The 15041-nt window shown below is 42.8% G+C and overlaps 1 protein-coding gene across 1 annotated transcript; it reads left to right on the top strand.

Moving 5' to 3' along the window:
- Positions 1–944: 944 nt before the first annotated feature.
- On the top strand, positions 945–15024 carry DCSTAMP (dendrocyte expressed seven transmembrane protein). The gene is made up of 4 exons (XM_054191549.1): positions 945–985; positions 6805–7852; positions 12675–12995; positions 13709–15024. The coding sequence occupies exons 2-4, from the start codon at positions 6842–6844 to the stop codon at positions 13790–13792; spliced, it is 1416 nt and encodes a 471-aa protein (XP_054047524.1). The 5' UTR covers positions 945–985; positions 6805–6841; the 3' UTR covers positions 13793–15024.
- The last annotated feature ends 17 nt before the right edge of the window (positions 15025–15041 follow it).

The raw sequence follows: 15041 nt of genomic DNA, 5'->3' as shown, positions 1-15041 counted from the left end.
GCAAACTTCTGGTTTCTTATTCTTCTTGGGATATTTGTAAAAGAAGCCAAAGAAGCAAAAAACCCGACAAAAATTAAAACCCAACAATCGCTAATTGTCTGGTAAGCTATGACCACAGCTCATCATGTGGTCATTTCTTGGCAGACTTAGACAAGGACTAGGACCATTTCTCTGTTGTAAACAGGCCAGTGGCAATCCCTGTTCAGGATGCGGCCTCAAAGGTTTTTAATAAAGATAATAAGTATTAATAATTAGGTGTTTCATACATGCTGCAAAGATAGCCTGTTGGACTAGGGGTGTCACAAGGATCAGTTAATATCTGCACATGATCTTGAAAATGCAAGTGCCCCATCAATGTCTTTGCTATTTTATCTCTCATTGAAAAATACTGAAGTACAATTCTAAAACTCCATACACAAGTCATATTTCAAATTTAGAGACCACCCTGCTCTACAGACTACATAATTTGAGTGTCTTTGTTGGATATTTAAGGTGGGCAGCATTCTAAGGACTGTATTCTGACAGATTGTCTACAGAAATATTTACACCGATCTCAGTAGGAACATTTGCAGGGTAAAAAAAATTAGAGCTCCAAAGTTATTTGGGCACTGCTGCTAGTTTCAAAGGGGAGCACCGAAATAGCTTAGATGTTCCAGACCTAAGGCATTATTCAACATAAATTTAAGTCTTTGAAATCTGGGCCCAGAACTCATTTGCTGATATCTATTACTCTGCCAGAAAAAAGGTGGAAAGTGGTACTTGCAAATTATATACTATTTTGGTCTTGTGCATAAGTTACTTCCTCATGAATCTTTGTCAAAACCAGAATAATTTCAAAATTGTAGTGTGCCTGACTCATTGAGGGAGGGTATGGGAAACATATTACTCATGGGAAATTTTTTACTAGTGCCCATCTCGGTTCCTCCCCAAAACCAAGAGACAGACAGCACTGTGAAGATCCTTCATGCGCTTTACAGGAGGGCCTGTAAGTAATGCTTTAGGGTTAATATCAAGGAACTGTGGATAGTAATCATGGACTGAGTTAGCTGTTCTAAGGTAATAAGACTTTCTTTAAGTTAATTGTTGTCACCTTACTGATTGGAGGGTCTATTCCTAAAGTTCATGAAGCAATTTAGTCCTAAACTCTCCCGAAATTATGTAGGGTAATATTATGTATAGGAGAAGGGATGATGTAACGCCTCATGTTCCCTTCCACCCCTCATAATGGATTTTTCTGTGTTTTGTAGAGTTGTTTCTGTCAATAGGCAAACTACCATTTGGGTTTCCCAAACTGCGCCTCCATTACCTGCCTGCACTTTAAGGGAAGCATATGTCTGTGCCTCTGCTGTATCAGAGCTTCCAAACATAACACAGCCCATAGTGGTATAAGTGAGAAAGCTGATTTCTTGTTCTGTCTTCCCTCCATAGCTGTCCATTTTCTATGGCTGCCCACAACACATTTTCTGTGTGCTGCTCTGAGTGCCCAGCTCAGTCAAACATAACCTGTGTTTGCAATGGAGAAACATAGGGAGAGGTTCATCCCACCTGACTTTGGATAGCTCTGTCTGAGTAATCCAGACTCTTTTCATAGCTGAGAGAGAGAAAAAGCTCCCACAGGATGCAATCCATCTCATGCGAGGGTGGACTTCTAAACCAGGTCTGAAGTACGCCTCTGGGTAACTGCCCTTTTCTCCTCATTGACATAGAGACAGATAGCTCAGATGTGGACATTGCACTACTAATATCTGATATTAGATGACATTTAACCAATTTGTGGCATCCTACAGACTTGATAATACCCTGCAGTGTTCAGAATTTTCCTGAGCAGTGTATTTAAAATACATGAAGAAAAAGAGATCTTGATCGGTTGTTATTTTTGTTTGGTTGGTTTTGCTGTGTATAAATTGTTTTCTTTGCATTGCTGTGTTGTTTAGCATTTCGAGTTCCCATGTGCACACATTTGATTAGATATTTTAGTCCTTGCCTGTGTTTCTTGTGTTTAGTGCCATTTACTCTTCTTCCCGCTGCAGTTGAAAGCAAATAATGTAAACGTGAGAAATGACAGGGATCCCAACAAAGTCCTGGCCATAGTTACAATAACATTGCTGGATTTTAGGTTGGGCTTATATTGCTTTGCTGAATGCCCTGCATTGACCAAAGGAAATAATGTGGGACTCCCTCCTGTATTTCTGCCTCTTACTAAACCATAGTTCAGCATTGTAATTTTTTGACGGTATCCAAAAAAGGGAAGTAATTCTCTTACATTTCAATGTAACTGATCTAGGCTAGGAGAGCAGCCTGCTGAAACTGCCAAAAAAGGAAATATTTGTTTTTATATTCTTATTGTGTGCTTTCTCTTCCTTAATTCCTGTATAAAATCCAAACAGGATTTATGAGGCAAAGATCTCTGTGTAGCTGAAGCTTTAACATCAATGGGATATAAGTTTCCCATTTAACCTTATGTCCTTCTTAATAAGACTTTATTTTTATGTATAAGGATCCTGTTCACTGCACGGGTGAAAGGGCCTGCCATGCTGCCATGCTCCTCCTGAGATCGGCTCACACAATAGTGTTGCACAGAAAAAAGTTGTGTCGGACTTTGTGTGAGGGCACGAAAACTGAGTGGTACTAATCAGTACCAACTCAATGGGACTTGTAATCCCCAGGCTTTGTCCGAGTTAGGTCTGTGTTACAGGGAAAGTAGACTTAAAGATCTGCCTCTGTTTGTAATGCTTTGCCAAATCAGCTGTGACTCTACTAAAAAAACTAATTATTTAGTAAATCCCATTCTTTTTCTCACTACACACTTTTAGGAGACATATGCTTCTTCCATTGTATTAGAAATTGGCAGAGAGTTTGCACGGGTGGCTATTGCCTGTACTAGAAATCTAGGCCTGGTGATCACCTCTAAGCAAGCAGTAGCCTGGGTTGGCAAGGTTTCAGAAATATTCCCTGCAAATATAAGGAATTTCAATCTATCACAGTTGAACTAGATGATCGTTGTAGGTCCCTTCCAATGGAACTATTCTGTTCTGTTCTGTTCTGTTCTGTTCTGTTCTATTCTATTCTATTCTATTCTATTTATTCTACTCTAACTGTGGCAAGCCATCATCAGATACAGGATGAGGAAGGGACTAGAACAGGACCAAATCAGTAGTGAAGAGGACCTCAACTTCTTGGACAACGAATATGGAGGAGTCTCCATACTTTAGGACTTGTGGCTGAGCTGGAAACACATTTTTTAGGGACTCTTGACGCTATGTGCTTACTTAAAAACTGTAGCCAATATCTGAATTATCACAAGTATGATCTTAAAAGCTCCTTGAAATTTTTCTGTTTTAAAAATTAAACTAGAAAAATACCTCTTAATTATATTGCATTAATTTCAGTACATCACAAGCCTTAAGATGCATGGCCTAAACTCCTTGCTGTAGAGTCTCTGTTTGAAAATTTGTTCTTATAATTACTTCTGCCAGCGTGCCATATGGTAGATGAATATCACACGTCCAAATCTGAGTAAGTATTTCCTAGAGAGGGAAACTAAGGCATGGAGAGGTTCCCCTTGGACCCTACAGAAAAATCAGGTTCAAAGGCAGAGCCAGAGCACAAGAGTTTCCAGCTCCTCTCTGTGATGCACATCACGAGAAACTACAGTGGAAAAAAAATGGCACTTAAGAGTAAGAAACTGCTTTCCAAGAATAATTATTTCCTTATGCTACATAAATAATGGCAGCAGCCCCTGTATTAATTCATGTAACAGGACAGAAGAAAAAATGTTTTGCTTCAGACTGCAACTGAAATGAAGGTTTTGTTCTTGTCAGCCTCCAATTAGAATTTGTATCTGCACCTAACAGCTTCAGGAGAGCTTTTGCAATTTATGTTTTCAAGAGGAGTCATTACAGAAAGCTCACAAGGTTTACTATTTCTTTAAGCACTGGATTAGCTTCTTTAGTCGAGCCAAAGATTTATTTCTACCTCTGAGCCAGAGTGTTATTTTCCCTTCCCAAGCATTCACAGCTGTTTAAGTGCCTGCTGATACAAGAATTTTCAGCATTCACATTTTTTTAGGTTTAGAGTTTTCATCTTTTGCCTGATTCTCCTTTGCTGAATATCTACTTCTGATGCTGATGTCTTATGGGGGAAAACAGAGGTGTCAGACAAGCCACAGAGATGCACGCTGCGAGCCTGACTCTGACCCTGGTGGTGGCCGAGCTCAGAGACAGGCTCTGCAGAGGGCAGGGATGCTCCCTTCCCAACCTTCCCAGTGCAGAGACACCTGTGCGTCCGTGCCACAGGCTCCAGAAATTAGTGGCATCTTTATGATGCCTTTCCTGCCTTAAAACTCTGGGTTCATGCAGGTTAGGGACAAACCTGCCATGTATGTGCTGAGTAGTGCAGTGATCTCACGTAACAGCATTGAATCCGCCCAGTAAAGGAGACTTTTTGATTCTTTTCAAATTCTGTCCATATTTTGCAAGTCTTCAGCCTCCTGGTCCAGAAGTACAACTTCTGTTCATTCTAAGGCTTTATTCTTGACTGTTTCTCCAATTCTTAGATGCAGTCATACCAAACTCCCAGTCATATATTGCAGCCATTTACTGAATGCTTAGAAACGTTAACAGGAATACACTATACCCATACACACAGACAACACCATGCAGAAACTATGTTTGAGAACAGCTGTGAAATCAATGCTGCAAAAGAAAACTCAAAATGTGTTCTCTCACCCGAAGTTTTTGTAGAATATTATATAAATGTTAGGTTTTTAGCATTTGAAACAGAAGTCCAGATCTATGCACTGTACAGGGCAATTTTTCTTAGATCTACCAAGAAGATATGTCGGTATGTACTGTTTAAGGACCCGGCCTAGGAAGTTGAGGATTCTCTGGCAGGGTTTGCTGGCTGTTAGGTCTGGTTCTGCTTGACTCCAGGATGACAAACATCTGCTTTTTAATTATGTTTCCTAAAAAGGCCTCATTAATTTCTAGTCCAGTAAGAAGAGGGCAAAGCAGACCGTCCCCATAAGCGAAGGGTAGCTCTGCTCACGGCAAAGCTGGAGTCCAGTGGCTTGTGTGCTACCTCTCCTCCCCGTTACGCTTGCACCACTTCCCCAAACACACAGCGACTTCTACCTACAGCTTCCTGAATACTTCGTGGACGTTAATTAACTGATTTCACTCCTGTGCAGGAGCTGCTAATTGCTGTTATACACCCTTTACAGATGACTTCACTGAGGCCCTGGAGGGAAGCAATTTCCTCAGCCTTCCCAAGCAGAGTGAGAGTGCCAGGGATTGAGCCCACCCTGAGAGCTATTGCCCACCGTTAATCCCTGCTGAAGCAATTAAGCACTGAAAACACTCAGCACCTTTCAGGATAGCCCTCAGCACTAGAACGGATCAGGCCCAAGTGCGACCAAGGAAAAGCAGCACACCAAGCACAGCAGTCCAAGAAGGTCCCACCTGGGGTCAGATGCCTGTTCCAATCACCCTCAACTCCTGCTGCATGCAAAGCCGATAATGATATAACTAATAACTAATTACAATGAGAGGAAGGGGAAAATGGTGCAGCAAATGCTAGCAGAATTCATAAAGTCAAATGCCAGTAAAATACACTATGTATATAAAATAATAGTTTAGTTCCTGGCTACCCGCTGTGTTCAAACTAAACAAAAGACGAAGTAATACCTTTAGGATGTATTTGCAAAGACAACTGTTCCCTATTACAGGATAAAATTGCAACACTTTATTTAATTAGTATCTCATTTGTTCTTGTATGTTAAAAGGCTAATATGCGTGTAAATTGATCTTGCATCTCTGGACAAATTGCACTATAAATATTATATTGCAAAATAAGAAGGAAAGATGGGCCACTGGATTATCTCTGATCAAAATGAACTGAATCTCACAGGACTACTCTGTAACTTACAGTATTGGCATGCTGGTAGGCAGGAGAGATAGTGAGAAGTACGAGCAATTAGGGTTAAAAGTGCACATAGAATCATAGAATCATAGAATTGCCTAGGTTGGAAGGGACCTTTCACATCATCTAATCCAACCATCAACGTAATTCTGACAAAAACCATCACTAAACCATATCTCTAAGCGCTATGTCTCCCCATCCAGGGATGGTGCCTCAACCACTTCCTTGGGCAGCCTGTTCCAATGCTTAATAACCCCTTCAGTGTAAAAAATTTTCCCAGGAGAGACCCAAAGAAGGCATGATGCCTCTGAGACACACTTTCCTCCCTCTGTACTGACCACCCTCCAGCTGAAAAAAGAGAGCTTCATCCCCCATCCCTGGCAGCTGCTCCACCAGTTCCTTCCTTCCCCGGCAGCTCTCTGGCTGCTCCCCGTGGGTTGAGACAGGCTCCCCTCCAGTGGGCTGCTGGTGGGAAGTTTCCATGCTCCCGTCTTTCCCTTTCCCGGTACCCCTGTAAGGCAAAGTGAACATCTGTGGGGAAGCACTGCGTGCTACGGAAGGCTTGCGTCCCTCTCATTCTCTCCTCGTACAGACACACACACAAATATGTATATATGAACCGCTGTGTCTATATACCAAATGAGAAATCAAAGTGTATAAAAATTAAAAGAACAGCAACAAAAAAAGACAGAACTTTTTAGAGTCACCTCTCCTATGTTTATATATGTGATATTAGGGATGAAGGTTTGGGTCTCACACGTGGAAGTTGAGTCAGACCTGCATTTTTTGCAACGGGAAGTACTATTGATCAGCCAGTTAAAAGCACGTCATCGTCAATAGTGTGACCCTGTAACTAACTGTATTTTTGTTTTCCTTTCCTTTTAGTTTGAGCCATCGCAGTGTCAGCAACAATCAGAAGAAAATGCAAACATTTGTCTCAATAGCCCAGAATGCCTGGGGAGTTTTCATATCCGAAAGGAAGCCTGGCTGGAAGTATCTGATGCAGCTTTTTGCAGTTTGCTCTGCAGTTGGCTTCCTCTCAAGCTTTCTCTTATTCCTTGGCATGCACTTCTCCCTGGCACACCACCCTTTGGGTCCCTTATTGATTTCTGGATTCATCTGGATCTCCTTTTCTATCGCGCTCTCCTGTTTCAAGCACCTGCGCTGTTTTAGTGTCCTGTTCCTTCTTTCTTGTGGACTGCAAAATGGCAGGAATGCTCTTATTACTGCTGGCACAGGCGTCGTGGTGTCCGGCAACGTCCAAAATATTTTTCACAACCTAAAGGTTCTGGCAGACAGTATAACGTGTCATTTGGAGTATGAGCAATTTGCCTTGATAAAATATTATGTTGAGGCAGTAAAATGGATTTACGACAAAGCCAAGCTTTCCACTGAACTATTACTAAGGCATGAATTCACACCATCTTATTCAATTTCAGATGATGAACTAAAACAACAGCTAAATGACACAAAGCAAGAAATCCAGAGAGTTGCTAACCAGATATCTTTTATGCTGACTATACTGCCCTGTATAGGCCAGAAAGTGTTTCCTGTAGTGGGAATTTTTCTAGCTTCTTTTGGAACTGGCCTCTTTATCAAAAAATTTGTGGGCTCTCACAGTGCCAAATTTAAGAATACTTATATCACTAAACAGTTCATCGCATTTGATGAGCAGCAAAAGCAACAGCAAAGACCCTGCCTCCTGCCACTTAACAGAAAAGAAAGAAAAGATTATGTGACAATCCCATCTTTCTGCCTCACAAGGAAGGACAAAAGAAACATGCAGTACTTTTTCCTCCCTGTAATTATTCATCTTTGCATCTGGCTTCTGTTTGCTGCAGTAGATTATTTGTTTTATTGGTTAATTATTTCTGTGAATAAACATCTCCAAGAAGTACCGGATCTAGAGATTAAACTCAGCCTCTTTCAGCAAGTAAGTACTTATCAGTACTTTATATTTCTTATTTTAGTGTTGAAAAACTTCCCTTCATTTCAGCAGCTGCAGGAGCAGACATACAGCCAATGAGCCATCAGTGCTTTCATGGCATTTTGATTCATTTTCTTTCAAAAAGGGCCATTGCCTTTACAGATACGTATGTTGGATGGAACCAGACAGTCCTCCACACTTCCAAAGTGTCATCATATTTCTAAAGTACAGTAAATATTGGAAGAAGGACTCCATTTATATATGTGGAGAAGACCAGAAGCTTAAAATTGGAAACTCACAGTGATGACAGTCGTGAAGCACCACTTTTATAGTCAAAATGCTGCTGTGACGCTGACGTAGGAGATGCTTACCTTTGCTTAGCTGAGTATGCATCATTTTAAAAAGCATGGCTGCATACATACGAAATAATAATACGTTGCCAGAATCTCAACATTCTTCTAGCAGGAGCAACAGTGGCATAAAGTGGCATACAGAACCATAGAGTAATTAGTTTGGAAGGGACATCTGGAGCCCACTTATACCAATTTCATGCTCAAAACAGGCCTAACTTCAGAGTCAGGTCAGATTGCTCAGAGTCTTGTCTGTGAATACTTCTAAGGCTGGAGATTTCTCAGGCCCAGGAAAGCTGTCCAGTTTGGTAGCTTGCAAGATCAGGCTTAAAACATTTCCCAAAAGCACATAACCCTTTGATAATTTCAAGATAAATAGATTTCAAAGGGATGCTTGACTGGCTGGATGGCCAGGCCCAAAGAGTTGGGATGAATGGATTAAATCCAATTGGCAGCTGGTGACAAGCGGTGTTCCCCAGGGATCACTGTTAGGGCCTGTATGCTTTACTATCTTTATCGATGATCTGGATGAGGGGATCCAGTGCACCCTCAGTAAGTTTGCAGATAACACCAAGTTGGGTGGGAGTGTTGATCTGCTTGAGGGTAGGAAGGCTCTACAGAGGGACCTGGACAGGCTGGATCAATGGGCCAAGGCCAACTCTATGAGGTTCAATGAGGCCAAGTGCTGGGTCCTGCACTTGGGTCACAACAATCCCATGCAGCGCTACAGGCTTGGGAAAAAGTGTCTGGAAAGCTACCCAGCAGAAAAGGACCTGAGGATGTTGGTTGACAGCCAGCTGAATATGAGCCAACATTGTGCCCAGGTGACCAAGAAGGCAAATAATATCCTGGCCTGCATCAGGAATAGTGTGGCCAGAAGGATTAGGGAAGTGATAGCCTGGCAGAAAAGGACCTGGGGGTGTTACCTGAACTTTCTTTTAGCAAGGTAGATGCAAAAGCCATTACATTTACTGTAACTGTGCCATCAGCACATATATAACAAGTCAGACCCATCCTGGAGAGGTTGATTCCTGTGCAAAAGCAGAGAGGCTTTCACCATCTGGTCAGTCAGTCTAATGCGAGATATGTTGAGGAGACAGATTGTTACACATGCTAAGGGGGCTTTATACCTCATATAATCCTGCTGCTGCACATCTAGCATCTACAAACCAGCACACAAAATGGTCCTGGTCCCCTAGGATATGGTCTTTCAAAGAAGAAGGGTTGAGGAGAGCTCGTTGATATTCAAAAATCAGCCCCTCAAAGCCGAAGAATGGTTCATCCCAGATAAATCAAGCAAAGGCAGCAGGAGGCCAGCATGGATGAGCAAGGAGCTCCTGACACAACTCAAACATAAAAAAGGTGGAAGTACATAGAGGAGGTGGAAGTAGGGACAGGGGATCCAGGAGGAATATAGGGACACTGTCTGATTGCATAGTGATTGGGTCAGGAAAGCCAAAGCCCACCTGGAGCTGAATTAGGTGATGCAGGCAAAGGGCAGCACAAAGAGTTTCTATCTCTGCTAACTGTTCTCTTCTATCTCAGGTCTATCAGCAGCAAAAAAAAAGAGATGGGGAAATGTGTGTCTACTGCTAAGTGCAGTAGGGGTTCTGCTGACAATGGACATAGAAAAGCCCAAAGTACTCAATGTCACCTTCAGCTCTGACTTTCCTAGGAAGATCACACTTCAGGAATCCCAAGCCTCTGAGACTACAGGCCAAGTCTGGAGCATGGAAGGCTTACCCTTGGTGGAGGAGGATCAGGTCAGGGAACATTTAGACAAAGCCCATGAGACCTGATGGTAGCCCCCTATGGTTTGGCTGATGTCACTCTAAGGCCATTCTTGATGATCTTTGAAAAGTCATGGTGCCTGAGAGAGGTTCCTGAAGAGTGGAAGGAAGCAAATGTTGCTCCCATCTTCAAGAAGGGCAAGGAGGAGGATCCAGAGAACTACAATTTGGTCAGCCTCATCTTGATCCCTGGGAAAGTGATGGAAAATATCATTGTGGAAGCCATTTCCAAATATGTGAAGGCCAAGAAGGCTATTAGGAGTAGTCAGCAAGCATTTCCAATCATGCTTGACCAACGTAACAGCCTTCTATGACATGATCACTGGATTATTAGATGAAGGCAGAACAGTGGATGCTGATTTTGCATTTATTAAGGCTTCCAACGCTGTGTTCCACAACATCCTCATTGACAAAGTGCTTAAGTGTGGGCTAGATAAATGGGGAGTGACGTGAACTGAAAAATGGATGAACTACTAGACCGAAAAAGTTCTGATTAGTGGCACAAAGTCACTTTTGATCTCTCCCAGGAGTAGATACTGGAACCTATACTGTTTAACCTGAACAGAGGAACATATTGTAGCCATACAAGTCTGCAGATAATATAAAACTGGGAAGAGTGGCTGAAACACCAGGGGATTGTGCTGCCATTCAGAAGGACTTGAAAAGGCTAGAGAATTGGTCTGATGAAGAGGAATAACCCCATGTACTATACATGTTGGGGGCCGACCATCTGGGAGGTGGCTTTACAGAAAAAGGCCCTGGGAGTTCTGATGGACTCTGAGTTTACCACAAGCGTGCAATGTGCCCTTATGGCAAAGAAAGGGCTATCCTGGGCTGCATTAGGCAGAGTGCTTCCAGCAGGCTGAGGGAGGTGGTCCTTTCCCTTTGCTCAGCACCTGTGAGACCCATCTGGAGTGCTGTGCCCAGTGCTGGGCTCCCCAGTGCAAGAGAGACACACATATACTGGAGTGAGTTGAGTAACAGGTCAAGAAGATGATTAAAGGACTGGCCCGTTTGCCTTACAAGGCGGGGCTGACAGAGCTGGGGCTGTTCAAGCTGGAGAAGAGAAAGCTCAGGAGGATCTCATTAATGTGTGTAAATACTTGCTGGAGGGAGGGGTGTAAGGAAGAGGAGCCAGACTCTTGTTAGTGGTGCCCAGTCCAGGGACAAGAGGCAGAGAGAAAAATTAAAGGAAATGCCCTTTCATTATAAGATTTTTTTTATTATTTTTTTTTTTTACTCTTCAGGTGATCAAACACTAGAAGAGGTTTTTGAGGCAGGTTGTGGAGATACTAAAAAACCCAACTGAACACTGCCCTAAGCAACCGGCTGTAGCCTCAGCTATTCTCCGTGTACTGCTGCATGTGGCTTTGCCCGTGTTTCTACCCTTCGTACCTTGAGCACAGCCCCTTATCATGACCTGCCCTGGGTGTGACCCTAGTCAAGGCAGAGAAGGAGCTTAGTCCCACCATCCGTGGACAGTGCACCTGAGCCTGAACCTGACCCTGTCTGGCTGATTCATGAGTCCTGTACTATGAATTTGCTCTCTTTATGTGCAGTGTTCACTCCTGCGGAGAGCTGGCTGACTCTCCCAAAACAGAAAATCATACTATCATCAGGTTGTTTCCACTACCTCATTGAAGGCTAGTCACATTAAAAAGTAAAATTTAATCTCAACAGATTTATCATAACAAGCCTCAGGGCTGCTGATCTCAGGGAATCTAGAAAGCTGGCTGGGTGAGCAGGACAGACGCAGCGACTTCTTGAGATGTTTATTTTTGGTATGAACAGTAAAGTTCTTCATGCACTTGTACCCCTGGTTCAAGTGCGTTCCTATTGCAGGTTCAGTTTAGGGATAAAATGTAGAGAGAGACTGAAACAGGATAATGTCAAGGAAAGGATACCAGGCTGAAAATGGGTAGCATGCTTTGGGCACCTGATTTTTCCAATGAGCATCTAACAGAAGTGCCTGGCCTCTGCAAGGTGGTTAGAAGAGCCGTAAGGAAGAGCAACACATCCCCCTGGCATGGTCAGAAAAGAGGGCCGGGTGATTCAGTGTCCCTACATGCAGAACAGAAAGTTGCCTGCCAGTAGGAAATACTGGTCCCAGCAGCCTAGCTAATTTAGCCCCTCTCATTCAGCATTTCAACCCACAAGCAATGCAACACATCAGCTCTTCTAAGCAAAGGCACCTGTTAGAGGAGGAGGGCTGGCTTTGTTTGCGGGGTACCCTTGTGGTCAGAGCACCCGCCTAGGTGGGTGTGGAAGCACTGCTGACCAAGACCTGAGCCACCACCCACAAAGGGACCAACGCAGTGTCGTGTGTCTGCTCTTTTACCCTGAAGGAAGGACCATCCAAAAGAGGATCTGTGCTGATTCATGACAGTGGGAATATATTAAATGATTATAGTCAGATTAGCTAAATATTTATTTGTTAGAGCCACTGAGAAGGTAAGTTCCTAACAGCCTGAATTGTGGGACAGTCTCCCAAGAGAAATAGTGAAAATGCAGTCTGAGTAATTTATAAATAGCTAGTAAACATATTGTTATGAGCATAGCACATATAGACACTGGATGGACTGGATCATTTATGGTCCTTTGTAAAACTGAATATCCAATGGGAGAAACACTAAGAAAAGAGGGAATCAGTGCTGTAATCAACTCTTTTTTTCCCTTTTTCTTGTGCAGCGGAATGAGGACAGCTTTATCGTTCATATGGGAGAACACATTGAAAAGACTGCTCCTTTCAAGATCTCTTTGTTTAAGCATGACTGCATCCCTCAGCCAGAGCTCGCTCTCTCCACGACATGGATCCAGCTTGGAGTCATCATCTTCTTCTTAAGCATTTTTGGGTTATTCTCTGGCTTCCTGACCCAACTTAAAATACTCGTGTCAACTTCATTTTATCCTGACAGGGAGATGAAAAGGATACATTATTTGCATGCAAAATTACTCAAGAAAAGAGCGAAGCTACAAGAGAAAACTGGGAAGAATGTGTTTGCTAGAACGGTAAGCCACCAGCTCTAGGAGAAATAAAGTACCTCCTTCTCTCAGAAGAGATCCAGGAAATACTTAAACACTTGTTAATTTCAATTATGTGCTAGTAGACTTTCCCCAGTGCTCTCCTGCACAGGGGCCAGAGACAAGTTGCCTATTAGATTGGATCATATAATTGTTTTGTTCTGTCCTTCAACACGCATGCATCAGACACGACAAGGGCCCACCCAAATGATTATGTGCTGGCAAGAAAATACCCCTGAGACGCAGGGCTCTCCAGAGAAGAAACTTGGTTTTCATGAATGTACGAAAAGTGCCTCCAGCACAAAGGGTATTCCTGCAAGCTAGACAGCAAACGTTAGGCATTTGTGAGCAGCCTCTAAATGTTGAGAAAGGTGTTTAGTTGTTGTTTAGCAAAACAGAAGGTGATATATTTCTGTTTTAAAGCACAGTGGGAGTGCAACTGCAAATACCATTAGGAAACCGAACTTTTTGCTTGCAAAAACATTCAACCTGTATATATATGTATATATGCACTAATGGAAATACAAACACACATGCGTGTACTTACGGCAAATACAGATAGACAACTGCGGACACATACAGTTTGTTTTACTTTGTGTTTTTATAATAGCCTTCAACGCTAACTATATGGGATGTTAATGTATGGGCAATCTCTAACTCAGTAATACTATGATCATAGCATCACATTTCTTTCTTTTCAGGTCAACTTTTGGTTTCCAATACTCAAGGCAAGAGAGGCAGTGAGGAAGAAAGAAAGGAGTGTGGCAAATGACAACATGGTGTGAAAGAGACCAAGTGAATCTTTGTTTAAGGCTGAGATGCTCTAGCTCCTCAGGAACATGTGTTTTGCACCCATCTTTCCTACAGAATTTCAATTTTAAAACATAGTATTTTGGAAACGTGGAAAAGAAGCCATGGGAGATAGTGTGCTCTTCACTGCAGAGAGCTCTGTGTTGCATTAATGCTCATTTTCCAACTTGGGTTATGCATTGCCTGCTACTCTACAAAGCCATGTTCTTCTATGTAAAAGCAATCAAACAGCTTGGAGCTTTTAGGACTGCAGCGCAAACCTCTTTGGGTTGAGCTAACAGAGGACACAATGGCAGCAGCAGGTTTGTCTTCTTCACATTTGCCAGACACTGAAGACAGAAGACACAGCAGAGACTGTCCAGCTTCTGGGCTGGCCAAGAACCTAACTAGAGAGCTTAGAAGTTTGTAGACATTACTATCTATTTCTCAAAGCTCAACTGCCCCAAACCCTTCAGCCTGTTTCTTTCCCATTCCTAGCTTCGTACACCTGCTCCTGCCTCTGCAGCTGTCTCTTCTGCGGGGCCAGTGCTCTATATGCCCTGTCAGTCTTGTAGCCCAGCCCAACCCTCCCTCCTACCTCCTCCTCCCACTTACTTTTGCTGATTTGTCTCTCACAAGTTTCTAATCCTAGTCTACCATACGGAAATCCTCATTTGGTTTTAGTCTCCCATTTTCAGATGTCTGTAGACTGTATTGCTAGTGCAGATTGTCCCCTATCTTTAATGATCATGAGAGGGATAATGTAGCATGCTCAGAAGCAAGAATGTTCGTGAGAGCTAGAATAGAGGAATCAAGTGCTGTGAGTGCAAAAAAGCTGGTTTCAAGGTGTAGGAGCATAAGAGCAGAGGTGAACAATGCTTTGAATCTTGCAGTCCGAGAAAGCTTGTGGAAGTGGTAAAAATGGGCTTATATTATGTTGCTAAAGCCACCTTTGATTTCAATGAAACAAAAGTGAGCCAATATTGAGCGCTTCACCTGTTCGACTAACATTGGTGTTGTGACCTTCATATAACACAAGCACAGACGATAAGAGCAGAAAAACATAGGAATGGCTTGACTGCTGTGGCACTAGAGGTTTAATGTAGAGCTAAAAATCCACCCAACATGCAGTGTATTCTTGATTTTCAGCCGCAGCCAACTTCTTTCTGTATGTTTCATAAGAATAGCAAACGCTACTCTGTTCCTCTATAACACGTGCATTGTCCCAGAACAGCCATTTATCGC

Source organism: Rissa tridactyla, chromosome 2 (assembly GCF_028500815.1).
Source record: "Rissa tridactyla isolate bRisTri1 chromosome 2, bRisTri1.patW.cur.20221130, whole genome shotgun sequence".
NCBI lineage: Eukaryota > Metazoa > Chordata > Aves > Charadriiformes > Laridae > Rissa > Rissa tridactyla.
Note: the sequence above shows the minus strand (reverse complement) of the source record. Positions and strands in the feature narration are given on the sequence as shown.

Excerpts from the sequence above, each read along its gene's own strand:
- DCSTAMP (XM_054191549.1), top strand. The coding sequence starts at position 6,842 with ATGCAAACATTTGTCTCAATAGCCCAGAATGCCTGGGGAGTTTTCATA. Across the intron at positions 7,853-12,674 it reads AACTCAGCCTCTTTCAGCAA|CGGAATGAGGACAGCTTTAT; the intron begins GTAAGTACTTAT and ends TTTCTTGTGCAG. Across the intron at positions 12,996-13,708 it reads AGAATGTGTTTGCTAGAACG|GTCAACTTTTGGTTTCCAAT; the intron begins GTAAGCCACCAG and ends CTTTCTTTTCAG.